The sequence below is a fragment of the Nomascus leucogenys genome, chromosome 7b, assembly GCF_006542625.1.
Source record: "Nomascus leucogenys isolate Asia chromosome 7b, Asia_NLE_v1, whole genome shotgun sequence".
Lineage (NCBI taxonomy): Eukaryota > Metazoa > Chordata > Mammalia > Primates > Hylobatidae > Nomascus > Nomascus leucogenys.
Window position 1 is genome coordinate 3,780,893 of NC_044387.1, and position 23,638 is coordinate 3,804,530.

The following is a 23,638-nucleotide window of genomic DNA, read 5'->3' on the forward strand; positions in this document are numbered from 1 at the left end:
AGCGAGACTCTGTCTCAAAAAAAAAAAAAAAAAAAAAAAAAAAAATTATTATTTGCCGGCAATTAAATGCCAGGAACGCTGCATGTCATCGCGCAGACTGTGGCCCGAGAGAGGTTCACGTTCACGTTCCCTGAGGTCAGCTTGATCCCATCCCGTAAGAGCGATGTAGAATTGAAGAAGGAATTTTATCTAGGAAATCCGCCTGAAGGTGTTACAGGAACTCATTTTAAAAGAATGGATGATTTGCCTTTTACATGAGGACTCACAGATGTGAATATAAACTGTGTGATGTAATTTTTCCCCACAGTTACTGAACATGCTAATCAGGCCAAGGAGACTCTGTATGAGATTAACATAGACAAATACGACGGGTGAGTAAGCCGTCTGTCATCGCCATCAAGTCCATTGTTAATGAAAAAGTTCTACCCACCTCTCTTAGTTTTGAGAGCTCCCTTTCCTAAATCCGCCCCCCGCCTCCACCCACGACCAATTGTAAAAGTAAACATGCTTCTTACAGGAAGGCAAGATAGAAAAGGCGGAAAAGTGCAGAGTCACACGCTCCTCTCTGGCTGGGCTGGGCGAGAATGGTTGTTCGCTGGTTCTGTTTCCTTTCGGTCTTTCAGAAGACGTGCTTATGAGGCGCTGTATAGACAGAGAAGCAGATCAACCAAGCACATTATCAAGAAACTTTAGATGCTGTCGTTTTTATAGTTTGGGATTCTTCTTTTCCCCAAAATTCCCAGAGATTTCCCAGAAGTACTATTTTTAATGCCCATATCATGGTCCATTATGCGGGCATGCCATATTTATTTAGCCTCTCACTTGTAGATGTTCAGGCTCTTTCCACTTTTTGCTCTTAGAATAGGATAGCATTGTTGTACATAAATCTCTCTGCATACATCTACATTTTTTAAGGTAAATTCCTAGAAATGAAATTAGTCATAGGAGATTAACATTTTAAAATCTCTGCCGTGTACAGCCATATTGCTTTCCAAAGAGATTCTATTAACTTACATTCTTTTTTTTTTCTTTTTTGAGGCGGAGTTTCACTCTTGTTGCCCAGGCTGGAGTGCAATGGCGTGACCTCGGCTCACTGCAGCTTCCGCCTCCCAAGTTCAAATGCTTCTCCTGCCTCAACCTCCTGAGTAGCTGGGATTATAGGCGTCCGCCACCACGCCCAGCTAATTTTTGTGTTTTTAGTAGAGACAGGATTTCGCCATGTTGGCCAGGCTGGTCTCAAACTCCTGACCTCAGGTTATCCACGCGACCCGCCTCAGCCTCCCAAAGTGCTGGGATTACAGGCGTGAGCCACCGTGCCCGGCCAGTTTACATTCTTTCTTATAGTATATTTATTTACTGTCTTTGTCAAAATGTTTGCTATTATCAGTATAAAATTTCTCTGCTAATTTGACATGTGAAAGTCTCTAATGTTTTAAGAAATATGTTTATTGGCTAGCTGGCTTCTTGGAATTGATTTTTATGTCTTTGGCCCATTTTCTTTTGTTGGCCATAATTTCAGTCATTTGTTCTTTTATCCAACAAATAATAGGCAATTCATATTTATATTCATATTTTTGCAACTATTTTTGCTAGTTTTGAAATTGTCTTTTAATTTTGCTTATGGCATTAATTCTTCCCAGTAGAAGTTTTCAAATTCATGTACTCAAGTCTGTCCAGCTCTTTCTATGCTGGTCTTTATGCTTAAAATTTCACCCTTCGTCTTGAGTTTAGCTATTCCCCTGTAGTTAATTGCCTTGTAATTGGTTGGCTTTTTGTTTTCTTCTCTCTGTTCCATCTGGAATCTGTGAGCAATGTGTTATAAATTGCAGCGAATATTTATTGAAATCATTATTCATTCCACAAACATTATTGAGTGTCCGCCAGGTCCCAGCACTCTGCTGGTGCTAAGGTTAGAAAGGGAAATAAAAGGAGCCCGTGCCCCCAGGTGCTGACAGGGAGACCCCTTTGCTCCCCTCCTAATGCGGGAGTGTTCTGTTCATGGGCTCCAGGAAGCAGGCGGCTCCTCCACGCACGTCTCCCCAACTCCACCTGACAGCAGCTCCTCCACGCACCTCCCCCACCCACTCCACCCGACAGCAGCTCCTGCACGCACCTCCCCCCACCCACTCCACCCAACAGCAGCTCTTCCATGTACTTCTCCCCACCCACTCCACCTGACAGCAGCTCCTGCACGCACGTCTCCCCAACTCCACCCGACGGCAGCTCCTGCACGCACGTCTCCCCAACTCCACCCGACGGCAGCTCCTGCATGCACGTCTCCCCAACTCCATCCGACAGCAGCTCTTCCATGTACTTCTCCCCACTAACTCCACCCGAGAGCAGCTTGGCTGGAAGACAGTCATCTTCACTTTTCAGCAGAGATGGGGCTGGTACCTTATTGCACCCACCCTAGCCAAGGGATCAGCCTCACCTCCTGAGGGCACACCTTCTCCCCAAACCCAGGGACGTGCCCTGCAGGAGGCTGGGAGGCCTGGCCAGTGAGGGCTGCTCTTCCTGCGGCTGAGCTGTCTGTCTGAGTGATCTGTCTGTCTGACGCACAGGTGCTACACTGCACATTCAAGGATGCCTTGTCCTCGAAACCACAGCCCCGCTGGGAAGGCAGACCCAGCGCAAGGTGTAGGCTATGGGGAAGGGCAAAGAGCCTTCCCACGGGAGCCGGGCCCGAAGCAGGTGGCCTGCATGGTGGGTGGTGGGCAGAGACCCCAGCCCTGGAGACTGGCCACGCCTGCACAGCCAGACCCACTGGGGAATGGGCAGGCACCTTGATGCTGTCATGTTTGAGGGAGGCCCCTCAGGCTGCACCCCCTAGTCCACTCACGCCGCTCCTCTACAGGCGGACCTTCCACCTGCAACCCTCTCTTCCCGGGTGATGAGAGCTCTTGGGCTGCCGTAGGCTATGGAGATGTCCAGGAAACCTGAGCCCTGTCCTCTGCCTTCCCTCTGGGCTGCAGTGACATGTCTGTCTCCATGCCTGCACCTCTCATTCTGCCACCTCGGTGTTGGTTCCCTGTGGGTCATCCCCGGCATAGGACAGCACACCCTGAAACCAACCCGTCCTTTCTCCCTTCAGCCACTGTCCCCTTTCTCCATCTCCTCTCCTTAGATTGTCTCATGACCCATTTTGTCCAGCATTTATTCCGTCCCCTCTGCTCTTGCCTTGGGTCTTCAAGACCACCCACACGGCTGGTGATTTGCTGCCTGAGCTAGAGTCGTGCTCTCGGCTGAGATTTCTGACGGGACAGAGCAAGGCTGCACAGCCAGCTCAGCAAAGGAGAAACGTCCCCGCGCAGATTGCTGTGCCTCTCCCGCAGTGCGGGTCACCTGGAGTGCACCCTCTCTGCTCCCACAAATGCAGCAGCACAGGTCTACTGTTCCCGCCCTGCAAACTTGAGTCCTGAGACCTAGAGTGTAGTGTTTTTGATGGGGTACAGGCATGCAGGCATTCTCTGCCTAGCAACCCAAATTCCAGACTCACAGAAGGAAAGCCGGTATTTGCCATAAATCTCATTATTTGTGCACATGGTCTAGGCCAACCGGCACAGAGGCACGACCTTATCACTTAGGGACATTTCAGGAGCCACACTTACAGATGCCTGCCAAGGGCCAGGTGCGCAGGCTGCCCCTCCCGAAGCTGGAAGCCTCAGGCCTGCTGCGCTTGGAGGGCCGCACCTGCAGGGGCCCTGACCAGCTGTGTTCCTCCCGCAGCATCGTCTGTGTTGGCGGAGACGGCATGTTCAGCGAGGTGCTGCACGGTCTGATTGGGAGGACGCAGAGGAGCGCCGGGGTCGACCAGAACCACCCCCGGGCCGTGCTGGTCCCCAGCAGCCTCCGGATCGGAATCATTCCTGCGGGTACGGAGCCGGCCTGGCATTCTCTATGCTTTTCGTCCCCGTCCTTTGGAATTGTTCTGCACAAGCAGCCACCTTAGACACTTAATGACCCAATTATACTCAGTTTAGTTCATACATATTTCCTAACATTAGGGCCACTCTTGAGGGGATATCATTGAGAGTATGACCCCAGTGAAATAGACGCTCATGGAAAGGAAAGTTGCCCGACCACCCCAAAGGCTGCTTCACACAAGGCAGGAGAACCCCGCCGCCGGGGGTGCAGTCCTGGAGTGGGGAACCCCCGGTGCCCGGGAGCAGGTGGGTAGGTTGGCAGGGGGTGCGTTCTGGAAGAAGTGGCTTCTGGACCTGAAGGAACTGGGAGTTAGGGGTGGGTGTGGGCAGAAGGAGTCGGGCTGGGGAGTTGGGAGGGGACTGAGCGGGGAAAGGGGGGGCGGAACCAAGGGCAGGACCTGGCTGAGCCCGGGAGCAGCTGGGCTGTGTCCTGAAGTGCTAGTTTGGCTTGGTCCATTCAACATCCTTCTAGGAAGCACCTTGTTCTTTGAAAAATCACAGTGTTAAGCTAAGCCAAGGTGAGGGCCTGAGCGTGGTGCGTTGCAGGCTTTGCGAATGACCTGGCAGGGGACGAGGTGCCTCTGTCCTCTCCGGCTCTGTGTCTGGCCCTGAGGGTGGCGGCACAGTGCACACTTTCACTCTCATCACAGCTCTGGGACGTGAGCACTGCAGTCATCCCCATTTTATGGATGAAGACAGGAGGCACTGGGGTGAGGTCACAGGTCACCGGATGGGAGCGAGAGTTGGAGGCTTTGAGCCCACTTTGCTGCAAAGCAAGGGAAAGGCCAGTCCTCATGAGGGACAGGCCCTGAGCCACCTTCTCTGTGGGTGCTGCTCTCAACTCTAACCTGCCTCCGACAGGTGACATTGTGGGCCAGTGTTTACTTGAAGGAGTCGTCCTTTAAACTTAAACCATTACTCCTTCTTAATGACAGAGCTTGTGAATAATGGTGTGAGGCAAAGTGTTCCCCATGGATGGTGACACTGCAGGTGTTTTCAGTATCAAGACTCATTTTTAGGGGGATTTGTGTTAGCATAATATCTCGTGAATTACTAATAATCGTTAGCAACAAGTTGACCATGGTCATGGTTTTAAATATATAGGAAAGGATGATCGTCTGGTTACGATCCCTTCCCTTTGGCATTGAGGGAAGGCGTGATGCAGTTATTTATAGAGAGGAACTTTTCATAATATCGCCTGATGAGTTTTAGAAGAATGTCGCTCACCTGAGAAGAGTCCTGTCTGATGGGAACAGCCCTGCTCCTGGCTGGGAGACACTAAGGGGAGAAATGGTTCTTTAGAAATAGCTCCATAGAGAAAAAGCTCTCAGCGCCCCTTCCAGTAACAAGTCTCTCGGTTAAACCAAAGCACTGTGGAAACATCCCGCTGGGTCTCGGGGGAGCCTCTGCTGGATTTCCTCACGTGCTTCTCAGGCTTCCTGTGTGCTGCCGACCTCTCGGTTCCTGCCAGGCAGTTAGGAGTGGGGAGAGCGGAAGAGCCGGCCGGGAGCAGACGGCTCGGGAGGGCCCCTGGGCTTTGGCTGATGTCTGTCTTCCCTGCGGGCAGGGAGCTTGGCTTTCACTCGTGTGTCCTCGGTGGGGCACCCAGCCCTGGCACCCAAAGGCCCTCTTAGATATCTGTTGAATGAGCACAACTGTGCACAATCGAGCTCTATGTTCATGCACACTCAGCACACTCACACGCTCCAGGCTCCCGGCCCCAGAAGGTGCAGAGATCACGGCTTGTCTTTTTGTTTGAGACTGGGTCTCACTCTGTCACCTAGTTTGGAGTGCAGTGGCATGATCGTGGCTCACTGCAGCCTAGACTGCCCCAGGCTCAAGTGATCCTCTTGCCTCAGCCTCCCAAGTAGCGGGGACCACAGGCGTGCACCACCACACGGGGCTAATTTTTTTTTCATATTTTTGTAGAGATGGAGTTTCACCATGTTGCCCAGGCTGGTCTCCAACTCCTGGACTCAAGTGATCCACCAGCCTCTGCCTCCCAAAGTGCTGAGATTACAGGCGTGCACCACCATACCTGGCCGGTCACCCACCACTTGTCTTGCTGGCTGGCGCTGGTTCAAGAGGCGTTCCAGTTCTTTGGGTTGGTTGGTTGGTTGGTTGGTTTGAATCAGAGTCTCATTCTGTCGTCCAGGCTGGAGTGCAGTGGTGTGATCTCGGCTCACTGCAACCTCTGCCTCCTGGGCTTAAGCGATTCTCCTGCCTCAGCCTCCTGAGCAGCTGAGACTACAGGTGTGTGCCACCATGCCTGGCTAATTTTGTATTTTTAGTAGAGACAGGGTTTTGCTATGTTGGCCAGGGTGGTCTCAAACTCCTGACCTCAAGTGATCTGCCTGCCTTGGCCTCCCAAGATGCTGGGATTACAGGCATGAGCCACTGCACCCAGCCCGTTCCGATTCTTTGAATGACCCAGACAACCAAAGTTGGTGGCCTTGCACTGTGTCTCCCTAAGGCCACAAGTGCCTGAGATCAAGGCTCCATCTCCTGCCGTCTTCACCCCAGGCCCCTCTCTCCCATCCTTCTTTCCGTACTCTCTCTGCATCTTCCACACTCATGAAGGACCCCGGCCCCTGCGCACGTGTGGTTCTCAGAGGCTCCATGTCATATTTCCTTGTGGACATCCCTTGATGTGGAGTCTCTGGGCCCACTTAATTCTCCCATAAAGGCCACCCACGGGCTGGGAGGGGGAGTTTCCCCGAGCCTGGCGCAGCCTGGAGGTTTGTCTGCGGTTTAACTTTTATCCCATCTGATAGACTGAGTATGCTACCTTATTCACTATCTTTATTTACTCTCTTTATTTGTATTTCTTTCATTATGCATGAGGCCACACTGCTTTTCACAGGTCCTCTTGCTGTTTGCATTGTGTGCTTTTGTAAACTTCCTTTCCCTGCTTAGTCCATGTTCTCATGGGGAAGCAAGAGGGTGTTGTCACTTTTTTGTTTTTTGTTTTTTTTTGAGATGGAGTCTTGCTCTGTCACCCAGGCTGGAGTGCAGTGGCATGATCTCAGCTCACTGCAACCTCCGCCTCCCGGGTTCAAGCAATTCTCCTGCCTCAGCCTCCCCAGTAGCTGGGATTACAGGTGCCCGCCACCGTGCCAGGCTAATATTTGTATTTTTAGTAGAGACAGGGTTTCACCATGTTGGCCAGGCTGGTCTTGAACTCCTGACCTCGTGATCCACCCACCTCAGCTTCCCAAAGTGCTGGGATTACAGGCGTGAGCCACCATGCCCAGCCTGTCACTTTCTAATTGACCATAACATTGTCTATATGTTATTTGCCCTTCATTGGTTTTTGTGTCTTACAACTCTTTTCCAAATTAGGTTTTGGTCTTTTAACTTTGTGTGTGGTGTGTTCTGGATTCCATGAATTCTGTTTTTCTGCATTCTCATCTATGCTGTATGGTTCTTACCTTGCTTGCAAGAAACCTGTCTTTTGTCACCATGTGCCAGTGGCAGCGCTAAGCCCTAAAACCCTCAGCTCTTAAAATCCACAACGACCTCAGGAGCTGAGAGATGCGGCTCAGGAGTGCTCCTGGGGATGCAGGCTACACTTCACCATGGTCAGGGTGGAGGTACCGCTGTGTGTCCTGCCCCGTGGTCAGGGTGGGGATACCGCTGTGTGCCCTGCCCTCCTCTAGGCCTTGGCTATGGCCTCTGCCCCAGGAGAGGACAGCAGGCACCCCACCAAATGTGGGCATAAAAGCCTTTCCCAGGCTGGGCGCACATTGTAGCAAATGCCACTAGGGGGAGGGTTTGGGGAGAGGGTCTCTTTGTGGCCCCTTTCCATGGGTGTCCAGGAGGCCTTTCTGAGAGGTGACAGGTGAGGGGCCTAGTCCGGGAGTCAGCTGGTGCAGAGGGCAGCAGGTGGGAGGAGCTGGGGGTGTTCGGGACAAGGAAGCCATTGTGGCTGGGGGTGGGGGTGGGGTGGAGGAGCAGGGCAGGGCCCGAGGGAGATGCCGAGTTCCACTCTGCCACGCAGCAGGAGGTCTTGGAGGTGGTGGTTTGGCAGGGGGTGACGTCCGACTCTGCTCCCATATCGCTCTCTGCATTTGGTCCTAAGAGCCCTGGGTCCCAGTGAGAACGCTGGTGGCTTGGACGGTAGGGGGCGCTGCATGGGGTCTGAGACTCCGGGGTGTAGCTGGTGGGGGGCTGTGTGGAGTCTCTGCTCCGCAGCATCGCCTTGAGTGGAGGAGTAAGGGTGAGGGAGGCACCCAAGGTGGGGCCCCTGTAACAGTCGCCATGGCAACCTGGGGACCAGCCTGGGGGCACAAGAGTTGTGAGTGAGACCTGACAGCCACAGAACCTGTGGGAGGCCGCCTGGATGCGCACGGCCGGTGGTGGCAGCAGGTACCTGAACTCACTCATGCTCCAGGGTTCCAGCCACTAGAAGGTGCAGAGGTCACTGCTTGTCTTGCTGGCTGGGGGCAGGAGGGGCAGGTGGGGGTTGGGGTCCTGGGATCTAGAGGGTGTTGAGCTGCCTCCTGTGGATGGCTGCCTCTGGAACAGATGTCACTGGAGCATCTGAAGGGCATGGCTCCGGCTGCTTTGAGACCTGATCTAGCATGTTTTACCTTCCAAGTCTGTTCCACATACGTATTAATATAGATGCATTAGCAAATCGATAGGAAGAAGAGATCGTCATTCATTCGGTCCTTCATCAGGTGTGAGCTTGTAACTGCAACTGCTGCTCGCAACTTCAGCCAGCATTGCCTGCTAATGACTTAGGCACAGAGAGGCTCAAGGAGATGATGCGCGTGTGCTGGGGGCAACCTCCCTGGAGCCCGGTCCTTCTCGGGTGAACGGGAGCATGTGGTCGGTCGTTACTTGGGTGGCGGCAGTGCTGGCCGGGTGGATGAGGAACTCCCGTATTGAGTTGTGTGGGGAATGTTGAGAGCCAGCACAGCTACTCCCACAGGCATGGGTGGTCATTGTGGATGCAAATCATTCTCTTGAGCTTGGTCCTCAGAGGGAAGGCCGTGCGATCAGCCGGGGCAGCTGCAGCTTCCCTTTCATCTGAGCCAGTGAAGCGCAGGATAAAAAGATGCGTAAGCCGCAGCCGGCCCCATTCACGGGGAACATCGGGCTGAAGCAGGGACCTGAGCCGCCTGTCCTGGCTGTCCTGGTATTAAGATCTCAATTAATGGCTGTGTGTGACCTTCGCCGCATCCAGCCGCTTCGGAAGTTTACCAGGGCCAGGTGCGGTGGCTCACGTCTAATCCCAGCACTTTGGGAGGCCAAGGCGGGCGGATCACAAGGTCAAGAGTTAGAGACCAGCCTGGCCATCATGGTGAAACCCCGTCTCTACTAAGAATACAAAAGTTAGCCGGGGCGTAGTGGCACGTGCCTGTAATCTCAGCTCCTCGGGAGGCTGAGGCAGGAGAATTGCTTGAACCTGGGAGACAGAGGTTGCAGTGAGCCAAGATCATGCCACTGCACTCCAGCCTGGGCGACAGAGCAAGACTCCGTCTCAGAAAAAAAAAAAAAAAATTAGTTATGCCTGTAATCTTAAATGCTCACTTATATATACATATTTTTTTTTACTTTTTGGCTCTTTTTTTTTTTTTTTTTGAGATGAAGTCTCACTCCGTCGCCCAGGCTGGATAGCGGTGCAATCTCGACTCACTGCAGCCTTCGCCTCCTGGGATCAAGCGATTCTCCTGCTTCAGCCTCCTGAGGAGCTGGTATTACAGGTGCATGCCACCACGCCTGGCTAATTTTTATATTTTTAGTAGAGTCGGCGTTTCACCATGTTGGCCAGGCTGGTCTCGAACTCCTGACCTCAAGTCATCCGCCCACCTCGGCCTCTCAGAGTGCTGGGATTACAGGCGTGAGCCACCGCCTGGCCCAATCTCGATATTCTTGAGGAATCAACGCTAGTATTTTCCATATTCATTTTGTAGGTAAATTCTATTTATTCCTTAGTGTTGACTCTAGGGCCATGGAAGGAAAGGAATGAGGTACCACTCAGTGAATTGGGAGGCAATTACAATTCAGTCATTCTGATGATATTCAGGGCCTTCTTTTCCCCTTTACAGGGTCAACGGACTGCGTGTGTTACTCCACCGTGGGCGCCAGCGACGCAGAAACCTCGGCGCTGCACATCGTTGTCGGTGAGCCCCTCCTCTGCGCGTGCGCACGGTGGCAGCCAGGCCTCCTGCGCCCCAGGCCTGTCCCATTCTGGTCCCCACTGGCATGTTCCAGCCGCTGCCGTCCTGTCCTGGAACGTGGGTCACGCTGTGTCCCCTGCTCTGCTAACTGCGCTGTGATCCCACTCAGCACGCAACCCCGAGGCCGTGTTGTCAGGACGGCCTCCCTGGGGGCACGCCTGGTGTGGGCCGAGTTCTTTCCCACAGAATCCACCGCATGTGCGATGCTGTACTCAGCTCACCTGACTCTTGCTCAGTTCCTCCTCCACAGGCTGCTGCCCCGAGGCTCTGAAGCCACCCGCGTCCCCGCCATAGTGCCTGTGGCAGTGGGTGCAGGCAGCTGTGCCTGGGCTGCCAGCTGTGGAACGCGTGCCTTTGTGAGGCCTCGAGGCTTCCGTCCAGGACGCAGAGCCCCGGTGAGGAAGAGCAGAAGGGGCTGCCCATGGCACTCAGCACGGTGGGCTCTGGCAGGACAGATCTTTTGTGCCTTCGCCTGTTCCTCATCCCAGTAGACAGGGTTACCGTGCCTCACCTGAAGTCACAGACATTGTATATTTTAAAATAGCCACTTAGGATTTTTTTTTTTTTTTTTTTTTTTTTGAGACGGAGTTTCCCAGTTGTCGCCCAGGCTGGAGTGTAGTGGCGCTATCTTGGCTCACCACAACTTTCACCTCCCAGGTTCAAGCGATTCTCCTGCGTCAGCCTCTCAAGTAGCTGGGATTACAGGCTCGCACCACCACGTCCAGTTCGTGTTGTACTTTTAGTAGGGATGGGGTTTCACCATATTGGTCAGGCTGGTCTCGAACTCCTGACCTCGGGTGATCCACCCGCCTCGGCCTTCCAAAGTGTTGGGATTACAGGCGTGAGCCACAGCACCCGGTCAGGATATTTTTTTCTTTGAGACAGGGTCCCACTCTGTCACCCAGGCTGGAGTGCAGTGGCATGATCTTGACTCACTGCAGCCTCGACCTCTAGAACTCAAGCGATCCTCCCACCTCAGTCTTCTTAGTAGCTGGGATTACAGAAGTGCACCACTACCCCTGGCTAATTTTTGTGTTTTTTTGTAGAGACAGGTTCTGCCTGTGTCTCAAACTCCTGGGCTCAAGTGATCCTCTCACCTTGCCCTCCCAAAGTGCTGGGATTATAGGCGTGAGCCACTGTGCCCGGCCTACTTCTGATTTTGCATTTTATTTTATTCCATTTTACTTTATTTTATTTTGAGACAGAGTTTTGCTCTTGTTGCCCAGGCTAAAGTACCGTGGCGCAATCTCAGCTCACTGCAACCTACGCCTCCTGGGTTCAAGCGATTCTCCTGACTCAGCCTTCCAAGTAGCTGGGATTACAGGCGCCTGCCACCACGCCCAGCTCATTTTGTATTTTTAGTAGAGACCGGGTTTCACCATGTTGGCCAGGCTGGTCTCGAACTCCTGACCTCAGGTGATCCACCCACCTCAGCCTCCCGAAGTGCTGGGATTACAGGCGCGAGCCACCGCACGTGGCCTATTTTATTTTTTTGAAACAGAATCTCACTCTGTGGCCCAGGCTGGAGTACAGTGGTGTGATCTCGGCTCACTGCAACCTCCACCTCCCGGGTTCAAGCAATTCTCCTGCCTCAGCCTCGCCACTAGCTGGGATTTCTTTTTTTTTTTTTTTTTTTTTTTTTTTGTAGAGAAAGGGTTTTGCCCTGTTGCCCAGGCTGGTCTCAACCATGCCTGGCTAATTTTTGTATGTTTAGTAGAGACAAGATCTCACCATTTTGGCCAGCCTGGTCTCAAACTCCTGACCTCAGGTGGTCTGCCCGCCTTGGCCTCCCCAGGTGCTGGGATTACAGGTGTGAACCACTGCACTCGGCTTGATTTTGTATTTTAAAATGCCATGTACTTTTTCTTCATTCTCAAACCACCATCCTTTCAGTTAAAGACATTTCACGAGCCTTATGGATGCGCTCTTGTTCAGTCCCCACAGGATAGCTCCCCAAGCCTGTTTTAGAAATTTGAGTGAAGTTCAGTCATTTGAATAAAAAATACGGCATCCAGCACCCCAAGAGAGAGAATCCTTGCATTGAATGCGTTCTGTTTGTTTCACACTTTTTAAAAGTAACTCCCACGTTTGCAAAGTGCTATTGAAGGGGATGGAGTGGATGGGGCGGGGCCGGAGGGGGGCTGTCTTCCCTCACGGCCATTCTCTCCCGCAGGGGACTCGCTGGCCATGGATGTGTCCGCGGTCCACCACAACAGCACACTCCTCCGCTACTCCGTGTCCCTGCTGGGCTACGGCTTCTACGGGGACATCATCAAGGAAAGTGAGAAGAAACGGTGGTTGGGTCTTGCCAGATACGACTTTTCAGGTAACTCAGAATAATGCAGACTCGCTCCCCTCTGGTCATGCCCCAACTGCCTTCACAGACATCACCTGACTGAATCCACTGAGCACCGTCAGAGGTGGGCCTCCACCTGCTCACAGACGGGAAGCTAAGGGCCTCATGAAATGTGCCGTGGCCAGAACGTGGCAGGGTCTGGACTGGAACCTGGATTGCTCTAAACCAGATCCTGCCCCGTGGACCCAAGAGTAAGCCACAGAGTAGACACCATGACAGACGCAGTTCACTCCAGAACCCCAGGTGCTGGAACCCCGAGACGCCAGGCCACCAGCCTCTCACATCTGGTAGGCAGGTGACAGAGGCCACCCCAAACAGGTCAAGTGGAAGTATTAATTGGGAAAAAAAAATAGCTTTTTAAATATATTTAAAAAAAATTTTTTTGAGACACAGTCTCCCTCTGTCACTCAGGCTGGAGTGCAGTGGCACGATCACGGTTCACTGCAGCCTTGACCTCCCGGGCTCAAGTGATTCTCCCACCTCAGCCTCCTGAGTAGCTGGGACTACAGACACATGCCACCATGACCAGCTAATTTTTTCTTTTTTTTTTTTTTTTTTTTTGTAGAGAAAGGGTTTTGCCCTGTTGCCCAGGCTGGTCTCAAACTCTGAGCTCAAGCAATCTGCCCACCTCGGCCTCCCAAAGTGCTGGGATTACAACCGTGAGCAACCACGCCTGGCCTGTAAAACAATAGTTTTATAATCACTCTGAACTTATTAGTCAAAGTGGCAAGTACTTTGTGCAGAAATTCAGCCTGGTATATCTGTGTGGAAGCTCATCCGTAACTTCAGGCACAAGTATCCTTTACTTCATTCAAAAAGGTTGCGTGGTTTTGTTGGGGTTACACCGTAGCTAGCCATACAAGTGAGATACACTCAGCACGTATTTGTTGAGCCCCTGCTCTATGCCGGGCCTGGTTTTTGAGGCAGGGACGTGTCCATGAACAAAACAGGCAAGATCCTGCCTTCCCACGGCTCGGCCGCAGTGGGCACAGAGGAGGAGTGTGGGCAAATGCCACGCCGCACTCCCCGAAGCCCAAAAGCTTTCATTCTCCACATGAAAGAAAGAGCACCTGCTCTTCTCACCCCAGCAGGTGCTCCTGCCCCACTTCATCGCGGAGAAAACAGGCACAAAGAGGTTGCCCGCACCCTACCTCACTCTTCCTTGAGCCCAGTGGTCCCCAAACTGTGGTGGGCACCAGCATCCTCTAGGGGGCTTGGTAGAACCCAGGCTGCGGGGACCCCCCAGAGCATCCAACACGGCAGGTCTGGGTGGACCTTGGAACATGCAGGTCCTCCAGGCTCCCGGGGCTGCTGCTGGGGCCTCGGGCCTGGCGGCGGTGACCTGTTACCCGACCACAGAGCTTAGAATGAACCAGAAATGAAGGCTGGTTCCAGCTCAGACACAAGAGTTGCAGTCTGCACACATCAGGCAGTGGGTGCGATGTCACCAGCTTTTAAATGCTGGAAAAGGAGAACTTTACATAGAATTGGCCAGGGGCAGTGGCTCACGCCTGTAATCCCAGCACTTTGGGAGGTCGAGGCAGGTGGATCACCTGAGGTCAGGAGTTCAAGACCAGCCTGGCCAACATGGTGAAACCCTGTCTCTACTAAAAATACAAAATAAGCCAAGCATGGTGGTGCACGCCTCTAGTCCCAGCTCCTCAGGGGGCTGAGGCAGGAGAATTGCTTGAACCCGGGAGGCAGAGGCTGCAGTGAGCCGAGATCGTGCCACTGCACTTCAGCCTGGGCGACGGAGCGAGACTCTGTCTCAAAAAAACAGAAAAGTAGAATTTCAGCCTGGGCGACACAGGGAGACCCCATCTCCACAGAAATTAAAAACAAAATTAGCCAGGCACCCCCGTTACTCGGGATGCTGAGGCAGGGGGAGCCCTTGAGCACAGAAGGTGGAGGCTGCAGTGAGCAGAGTTCGGGCCACTGCACTGCAGCTGGGGCGACAGAGCCAGACCGTGTCTCAAAAAAAAGAAAAGAAAGAAAGAAAGTAGAAAACATGCAGACCATGAGGTGTGCCATTCTCGCTGCCTGGTCGACTTTCCCGCCTCTTTACAGTTCGCTTTCAGATAAATCTGTATCAAATTAAATCGAGTAATTCCTGATACTAAAGTCTTAACCCTCATGAGAGAAAGAAAGAGTGATTTGGCAAACTTTACGAAGCTTAAAAAGATTTAATGAAATTAAAAACTAGCGTGGCTTGAAAATTAAAACCTAAGAAATGGCAAAGTTAGGTATTTATCTAAGGCTTATTAAGAAAGGGAATACCGAGAAAATTAGAGAAGCCGCGAGAATTTTAGGAAGCAGTTTGGGTTGTGCCATTCGCCCGACTGCCCTTTGTTGAGCCCAGTGTGGCTCTGCCTAGCAAGGCCCCTGGGATGCCCCCTCCCTGTCCCTGCCTGCTGGGGTGGGGTGGTGGGCAGCCCCCGGCAGACCTGGCCCTCCCCTGGCCCTCAGCCCATCACGACAGGCGGTGGCTGCAGCTCTGTCCCTCCCACCAGGATGAGAGCCCCGAGGCAGGAGACGCCTTCCGGGTCTCTGGATCCCCATCCTGGCCACAGGGCCTGAGATGCTCTCAGGAAAGTGGTTTGGGTTCTGTGGCTGTGAGGCAGAAAGCTTCCGGTTGTTCTGGAGCGGCACAGAGGGCAGGGAAGGAGAATGAGCGTGAGGAAATGACACACTGTTTAGACGCATGGAGTTTTAGGTGCTGGTAGGACATCTGGGGGCCCATCTAGGGGCAGACAGAAACCGGGACATCAGAGGTTGGTGAGGCGCCACCCTGGAGGCTGCATCTGGGTGATGAGGCAGCTGCCCCTCAGTCCCCTGCACTTGAGTGAGGAGCCAGCTTGGAAGGTTGCTGACCAGTGGGTGGTCCTCCTCCCAGGGCCGTGGACACGACATCCTCGTGGGACCCCCATGGGAGGAGCAGGGAGAGGCCAGAGCCACCATGCAGGAAGGCGGAGCTGCAGCCACCTGGAAAGGCCCACCCACTGAGTGCATTCCAGGCGCCTGGCCCATGCCAGGTGCAAGACCCACAGACAGGGCTGTCCTGGGGACAGTCGGGAGCTGAGTTTCAGGCACACAGATGTCCTGGGAGCCAGACTGCTCTTGCCAGCAACTTCTCCCACCCCGGGCGGTGCACACTTGGCAGTGGGCTTGCCATCTGCGGACGAGGATGTGTGGGGAGGATGGAGGCCTCTGTGTGTTGGGGGTAAGGTTGGGGGCAGGCTCCCTGCAGGCCGTCACTGCCGCACCAGATGTCATACGGGGCAGCACCAGCCCCAGCATCAGACACGGAGGAGTGATGTCATCCTGAGACTCACAGGACATGGCCTGGCTCCTGGTGTGGCCCACGGCACCCTGGGGCCCCCCTCCTGCCTCCTGCCCAGTCCCTGCTGTCCTGCTGGGTGGTGTTTCCAAGACAGCCCCGGGTGCCAGGCTGCAGGCAGCCGCATGGACGGCACACGTTTGCCTGAAGGGCGGCCCCAGACTTTGGGTGGCAGCGGCCCTGGCCTCTGTCCTGAGCTGTTCAGGACGTCACGGGGGCTGTGGCTGACCCCAGTGGGGGCCAAGCCGTGGGGCAGGTGGGGGCATCACTGACCCTCATGAAGGGGTGGAGGGGATGACCCTGAGCCACTGGAGCCCACAGGCCACGTCATCGAGGCTACAAGGGGTGGCTGATGGCAAAGGCCCCACTTTGCCAGCGTCGAGAGCGGCCAGAGCCCTGGCTGTCCCAGCATCACTGGGTGTCAGAAGGCGCCAGCACTATGACTAAACGTGCTGTTGTCCTGAGGGAGGGCAGAGACCCTGCCACTGCCTTTGATGGTGGCATTGCCTGAAGCAGGCCCAGCCTCTCCCTCCCGCAGACGGTTTAAGAAGATGCGCTCTCAGTGACGTTTCTGAAGCTGCCCAGCACAGCATCCTAACCAAGCAATGACCCTTGTGGATGTTTTTTCCTCACTGCACTCTGTTCCCAGGTTTAAAGACCTTTCTCTCCCACCACTGTTATGAAGGGACAGTGTCTTTCCTCCCTGCACAACACACGGTGGGATCTCCAAGGGATAGGAAGCCCTGCCGGGCAGGGTAAGTGCATTGCTTTGTGTGTTTCTCTTGCAAATGACGGGAAATAAAGCAGGACGGTTAGGAAGGTGAATGCAGAAGTATTTTCCAAATGTGGTGGAAGGTGCTGGATGTAGCGTGCCCAGACACACGATGCCTATGATGCCCATGGTGGCCTAGGCGTGCATGGGGCTTGCTGTCCCCATCTCTATCCCCATGGCCTGTGTGGGCAGCCGCTCCTGTGCCAATGAGCCAGATGAGGACTCTGGGGGAGGGTTCCACACCCACTGTTAGAGTGAGGGCTGAGCACAGGGTCTGTCCCTGCCGGGGTTCCCTTTACCCCCTGCGGGGGCCTGATGGAGGAGATATGCAGGCAAGAAGGGATGGTAGACACCTTATCGGTGACTGTGCATGTGCAGGGCACTGGTGGCAGGACCGTTGGCACAGCTGGCTGGAGTGTGCGCTCTCAGCAGCGACCCTCCTGTCCACACCCCTGGCTGAGACTCTCACCCATGTTAGCCCCATGCTCCAAGGCAGGAGCCCACTCTAAAGTTAGCAGAGCCCGGGCCAGGCACACCTTCAACCCCACAGGAAGCCAGGGACCCTCAGCAAGAAGGCTCGGGCTGGCAACAAGAGCTGGTGCCAGGGGTTGGGGGGCAGAGCCAGGGCAGCTGCCCAGGGAGAGGGGATGCAAAGGGAAAGAGGCGCCCCACCAGGGAGGGGAGGCTGAATGGAGTCAACACAGCTGGAAACACTGTTGACTCCCTTTACATTTGGTGCCCCAGTGTGGCCACTGCAGGCTCTGCAATGGTTGCTACGCGAATGAACAAGCAGGGACTCCTTTCACCTGGTGTATCCCCGCCCCACCCCCACACAGTGTATTCAGTAATATCCGACCAGTGTACATAGAACCTTAAATAAATCTAAACGTAGTTGTCCCAGGCCGCATGACCTCCCTAGTGACCGTGGAGGGCGCCTGAATGGTCATCCTGTCTCTGCTCTGCCTGGGGCTGAGGACACGGGGCTGTGGGGACAGCTGCACCTTCATGAAGAACACTCACGGCCTTTCAAGTCGTGCAGACTTCAGAACCTCCTTCGAGCTCCTTTCCTTTTTTAAGTGAAGAATTTGAGACCATAAAATCAGAATATTCAGAGGCAGATGCTGTTTGCGTCAGTGCATTAAAGAACTCGGCTGCTGATGAGCAATTTCCACCAGTGCAAACAGTGTCCTGTAAATCCAGCAGCCCCCAAGATCAGAAAGATGTGCTAGACGAATGACTAAGTTCTAAGCTGATGGTTCTGAGTTATTTGCTTGTTATTGACTGTAACAGATAAGCCCTGTATGATTTGTTATCTGAAAGTAAATGAGTCCTCATCCCGGGAGTCCGCTGGGGGAACCAGTGCCTCGGTCACTTCTCCCAGCCAGGCTATGTTAGCTGCAGGGCCAGGCAGAAGCCGTCTCCAGGTGGCACCTCAGCATCCTCATGCTGTGCTTCTCCTCATGTCCAAACCTTTTAGAGAAGGACATGCTGAATGTGTCATTTTAAAAGTAGGTCTCATTCTGAAACCTCTAATTAATATGCCAAAAAATATTTTGTTAAGCCTTTGAAATGGAACTTTTTCGTATGTGAAAAGAATGTAAATACATCTATATGTGCCAAGCATACGCACTGCACCTGCAGCTCCATATTTAAAAGGTGATGATATTCTTGTCTTTCAGATGCTTTGTTTGCAGGCAAAGCAGGCAGCAGCTGGAGGAGGAGCAGAAGAAAGCGCTGTATGGTTTGGAAGCTGCGGGTAATTCCTAAGACACAGGCTCGGTGTTGTGACTGTGTGTGCTGGGGTGTTGGTTTCTGTCCTCTCTCAGGGCACTGCCTCTCCTCCCTGCCCACCTTTGCTTTTCCTTTTTCCTGTCTGGCACCAGGCATCCATTTCTGCTTAGCCCCAGGCAGTATCAGGTCACTGTTACTTGCCGTGTACGGCTGTGTGGAGCAGCAGGTTTTGTGACAGGCCCCGTTGCCCTTTCTGAAACGCTGTTGTGGTGCTGAGTCTGGACTCCTGTCCCATGTGCTCTAGAATGTGGGGGCAGCAGACGTCCCATTGAGGGCTCGCTGGTGACCACCTCAGGCCCTGGCGACCACACAGTCTCTGTCCAGCAGAGGCAGCCTAGACAGTGTACGGTGAGTGGGTGTGGCCATCTGCTGATGAAACTTTATTTATGGACACTGAATTTAAGTTTCATAGAATTTCCACATGTCACAAAATATTATTCTTTTGATTTTTTTCTCTTTCTCTTTTTTCTTTTGGATGGAGTTTCACTCTTGTCGCCCAGGCTAGAGTGCAGGGGCACAATATCAGCTCACTGCAACCTCCGCCTCCCGAGTTCAAGCGATTCTCCTGCCTCAGCCTCCCTAGTAGCTGGGACTACAGGTGTGCACCACCACGCCCGGCTAATCTTTGTATTTTTAGTAAAGATGGGGTTTCACCATGTTAGCCAGGCTGGTCTCAAACTCCTGACCTCAGGTGATCTGACTGCCTCAGCCTCCTAAAGTGCTGGGACCACAGGTGTGAGCCACCATGCCCAGTCAATAATATTTATTTATTTATTGGGACAGAGTCTTGTTCCATCACCCAGGCTGGATTGCAGTGGCGTGATCTTGGCTCACTGCAACCTCTACCTTCTGGGTTCAAGTGATTCTCCTTCCTTAGCCTCCTGAGTAGCTGGGATTACAGGCGCCTGCCACCATACCTGGCTAATTTTTTTTTTTTTTTAAGACAGAGTTTTACTCTTGTTGCCCAGTCTGGAGTGCAATGGCGCAATCTCAGCTCACTGCAACCTCCGCCTTCCAGGTTCAAGCAGTTCTCCTGCCTCAGCTTCCCGAATAGCTGGGATTACGGGCATGCGCCACCACGCCTGGCTAATTTTTGTATTTTTAGTAGAGATAGGTTTTCACCATGTTGGCCAGGTTGGTCTCGAACTCCTGACCTCAGGTGCTCTGCCTGCCTCGGTCTCCCAAAGTGCTGGGATTACAGGCGTGAGCCACCACGCCAGACCTTTTTCAAGGATTTAAAAACGTGAAAAGCATTCTTAGCTCTCAGGCCACACACAGATGGGCAGCAGGCCAGATTTGACACACAGCCATGGTTTGCTGACCCTTGTTTTAAATTGTCCAAAAGTCACCAAGTGAGGAGAGGGACAACAGTCCTGCCTTCCGGGAGGAGATCCTTTGGGTACCACTTCCTGCGGGGAGCGGACGGTTCCGTGGTGGATGTTTTTGGTGTTGAGCTGACGAGTCGGTTGCATGAAGTGTCTGCTAAATGCATGAGCAGGTGAGAGCCCGGATGGCCTCCCACCATCCCGGTGCAGGGCGCTGCCCGGCGCCATTGCAACTGTGACATCTCCGTGGTTCTTTCTGCTTCAGAGGACGTGGAGGAGTGGCAAGTCGTCTGTGGGAAGTTTCTGGCCATCAATGCCACAAACATGTCCTGTGCTTGTCGCCGGAGCCCCAGGGGCCTCTCCCCGGCTGCCCACTTGGGAGATGGGTCTTCTGACCTCATCCTCATCCGGAAATGCTCCAGGTTCAATTTTCTGAGGTTTCTCATCAGGCACACCAACCAGCAGGACCAGGTAAGTGGGGTGCTTTTGCATGGAACCTCCACTGGTGAGTAATTTATGTTCCAGCAGTCCCTGGTTTATGTGTTGTAGGAATTCATTATTTAATTCAAGGACAAATTTTTTTTTTTAATTTCACAAACTTTAAACTCCTGATTACAACTACTCCTTGTAAAATTTCATTTAAAAAGATAAATTTTTGAGGCCAGGTGTGGTGGCTCATGCCTGTAATCCCAGCACTTTGGGAGGCTGAGGCAGGCAGATCACCTGAGGTCAGGAGTTCAAGACCAGCCTGGGCAACATGGTGAAACCTCATCTCTACTAAAAATACAAAAATGAGCCAGGCGTGGTGGCCCATGCCTGTAGTCCCAGCTACTCGGGAGGCTGAAGCATGAGAATCGCTTGAACCCAGGAGGTGGAGGCTACAGTGAGCTGAGATCACACCACTGCACTCCAGCCTGGGCGACAGAGTGAGACTCCATCTCAAATATATATATATATGTGTGTGTGTGTGTGTGTGTGTGTGTGTGTGTGTGTGTGTATATGTGTGTGTATGTGTATGTATATGTGTGTATATATGTGTGTATGTGTATATATACATATATGTGTATATGTGTATATATACGTGTATATACACACACACATATATACATACATATATATATACACACATATATTTGAGCACAGAAACTAAGAGGTATGAATCTTTATAATGCAACTTCTTACCTGTTGTTTCTCTTCCCATTTAAAAACAGAACAGAGCGATACAGTAAAGATGGAAGTGGCCCTTGCAGGCCACTTAAAATACTCTTTAGGGTCCAGAAATGGGTTCTGTTTGGGCCCTTCTCCCACATCCTTCTGTGGCCCACACAGAGGAAGACCCGAGTCCAGTCATGTTGGGAGAAGCGCAGCTTTTGGTCACAGTCTCCAAATTTAGTCACATTTCTTTTTTTACTTAAGTTCTATTTAAGATCTAGTCTAATGCTATTTTTATGTGGCTTTTTAAGTAGTGCTCGTTAAAAAGAGAATACAAAATTCTACAAATCACTGATAATTATCTATCAGAATTCTGTAAAAAGCATTCATCATTGTAGATAAGCTGTGGTTTCTAAAAGCATTAGAAGTCATTTTGACAAGTGCCGCAGAAGGTGGGCGCCGGGGAAAGTGGGCACCAGGGAAGGTGGGCGCCGGGGAAGGTGGGCACCGGGGAAGGTGGGCGCCGGGGAAGGTGGGCGCCGGGGAAGGTGGGCGCCGGGGAAGGTGGGTGCCAGGTTTCCCTTCATCTCTGAGCTGTCAGTTCAGCTGGAAAGGGAACTCCAGGGGCCTGCACAAGCAGTTGCATCCTCCGAGAAGGGCCGTGTGTGCACCAAGGCCTGAGAGAACTCGCTGTTGGTCTGGGGTGTTCTGCTGCCCTACCCGGATGGCGATGTTTAGAGCTGAATGGTCCCTCTCACTGTTTCTTGGTAGTTTGACTTCACTTTTGTTGAAGTTTATCGCGTCAAGAAATTCCAGTTTACGTCAAAGCACATGGAGGACGAGGACAGTGACCTCAAGGATTCGGGGAAGAAGCGCTTTGGGCACATCTGCAGCAGCCACCCCTCCTGCTGCTGCACCGTCTCCAACAGCTCCTGGAACTGCGACGGGGAGGTCCTGCACAGCCCCGCCATTGAGGTCAGGTGCGTGCAGGGGTCCTCCAGCCACCAGCGCCAGCCCCTTGAGCCCTGAGGTGTCTGTCACAAGCTGCCCCACCCAGCGTGGGGGGTTCCCTGGGGATTTATAAACACAAAACGTAGGGATGTTTTATAAATGCACTTTTCTCTCCCTATGTCAAATATCGAATGAGATGCCGTTCCCCACATTCTGGAAAGAGGCCAGGGTGCCGAGTCCTCAGCATTTTGTTTTGCAGATAATTTTCATGGGTGTTTGAAGCTCCTCCATTTCATTCTTTTCCTCTTCCACACCCTGTGCTCCAGGCTGGCATTGGGCTCTTTGCCCTGGCACTCTCTCTCTTCTCCTAAATAATTCAAAAGGTGGGAGGCCAAGGCGGGCAGATCACTTGAGATCAGGAGTTCAAGACCAGCCTGGCCAACATGGTGAAACCCCGTCTCTACTAAAAACACAAAAAAAATTAGCCGGGTGTGGTGGTGCATGCCTGTAATCCCAGCTACTCGGGAGGCTGAGGCAGGAGAATCGCTTGAACCCAGGAGGCAGAAGTTGCAGTGAGCCAAGACCGTGCCACTGCACTCCAACCTTGGTGACAGAGCGAGACTCCGTCTCAAAAAAATTTCAAAAGGCAAACAAAGGAAACCGCCTTTACGGGCAGTCGTTTGTCCACTGAATCCACCAGGGAACCATTGGCCTCAAGGGCCAGTCAATCACCAGGTGCAGGTGCTCCGTGCGGGGAGGGGCAGGAGGCAGCAGGGCTGGGAAGGGCACCCCGAGGATGGGAAGGAGGGGAGGAGCCCAGAGGGATGCCCCGTGCTGGAGGCCACGCAGCTTAGGAGACCCGGGGAGGCAGGTGTGGCCAGACACGGATGTTCGGTCTCCCTGGGGCAGGTGCCACGCCCCTCCTCTGGCTGGCTGGGCGGAGGGTGGGAAGTGGTGTCCCCCCACACCCACTGGGGCCCATTGTATTTGGAAATCTGTAATGTATCACATAACCAGATGGAATTTGTGTGCAGAGAAAATTGTTTCTCCATGGAAAGACACAGTAACAAGCAAGTTGATTTTTTCAAAAGGCCATTGAATTAGGTGTGGGCGTGCAAATTACATGAGACTGGGGAACTGGAAAGCTCTAGACGGATTCTGAACTCTTGGCAGATGTTGGTAAGGGCTCGGTCTACTTCAAGGAAGCCCAGCTTGACACTCGTTAACAGAGTGTGGCTGGCGTGAGAGCGATGGCAGGCTGGTCAGCAGGGCCATGCCTGTCTGCAAGGAAAGCTGGGTGTCAGATGGCCCTTGGGTACTTTAAAGTCACAGCATGTAAGAGGATGCACGCATCTCTGTGGACAGCTCCCCACTTTCAGTGACTCCTCAGCCAGCCAGCTGCAGCTCTAAGAAAGCTTCTCCCATTCGCGTCCGAACAAGCCTAAGGGAGAAGGAGGTCTCTGCCCCTCCCCAGGCCCAGGGCCGCGCGCCCCCTTTCTTTCTGTCGGGGGTGATGGCAAGAGGCCGTCGGAAGCTCCCAGGAACACCCGCCACCCCCAGGCAGCCGTGCACAGGGACTTTCCTCTGTCAACTCATTTTACAAGTTTGGGAAGTAGGATTATTTTTAATATTGGTGTATGTATTTATTAAAGAAATAGAATAATTTGAAAATTAGGACAGGCATTCTTGAAATACGTCCTGTCTATCTTGATAAATATGGCTATGCCTTGAGCAGCACACCACTTTTAAAAATATAATTTGTGTGTGTGTGAGCTCAGCTCCATGGAAACAGCCTGTCACTTATTTATTTATATTTTCTTATTTTTTGAGACAGAGTTTTGCT

At 52.9% G+C, this 23,638-nt stretch overlaps 1 protein-coding gene across 2 annotated transcripts in view; it reads left to right on the forward strand.

Annotated features, from left to right (window-relative positions):
* Positions 1–23,638, forward strand: part of CERK (ceramide kinase) — a 55,412-nt gene that overhangs the window by 28,004 nt on the left and 3,770 nt on the right. For both annotated transcript variants that reach the window (XM_003278571.4, XM_030815345.1), the window contains exons 5-12: positions 308–371; positions 3,727–3,872; positions 9,980–10,054; positions 12,285–12,437; positions 16,454–16,559; positions 18,256–18,332; positions 19,958–20,163; positions 21,616–21,824. In XM_003278571.4, coding sequence (XP_003278619.2) covers positions 308–371; positions 3,727–3,872; positions 9,980–10,054; positions 12,285–12,437; positions 16,454–16,559; positions 18,256–18,332; positions 19,958–20,163; positions 21,616–21,824 — 1,036 coding nt within the window. The remainder of the gene's footprint in view (positions 1–307; positions 372–3,726; positions 3,873–9,979; positions 10,055–12,284; positions 12,438–16,453; positions 16,560–18,255; positions 18,333–19,957; positions 20,164–21,615; positions 21,825–23,638) is intronic.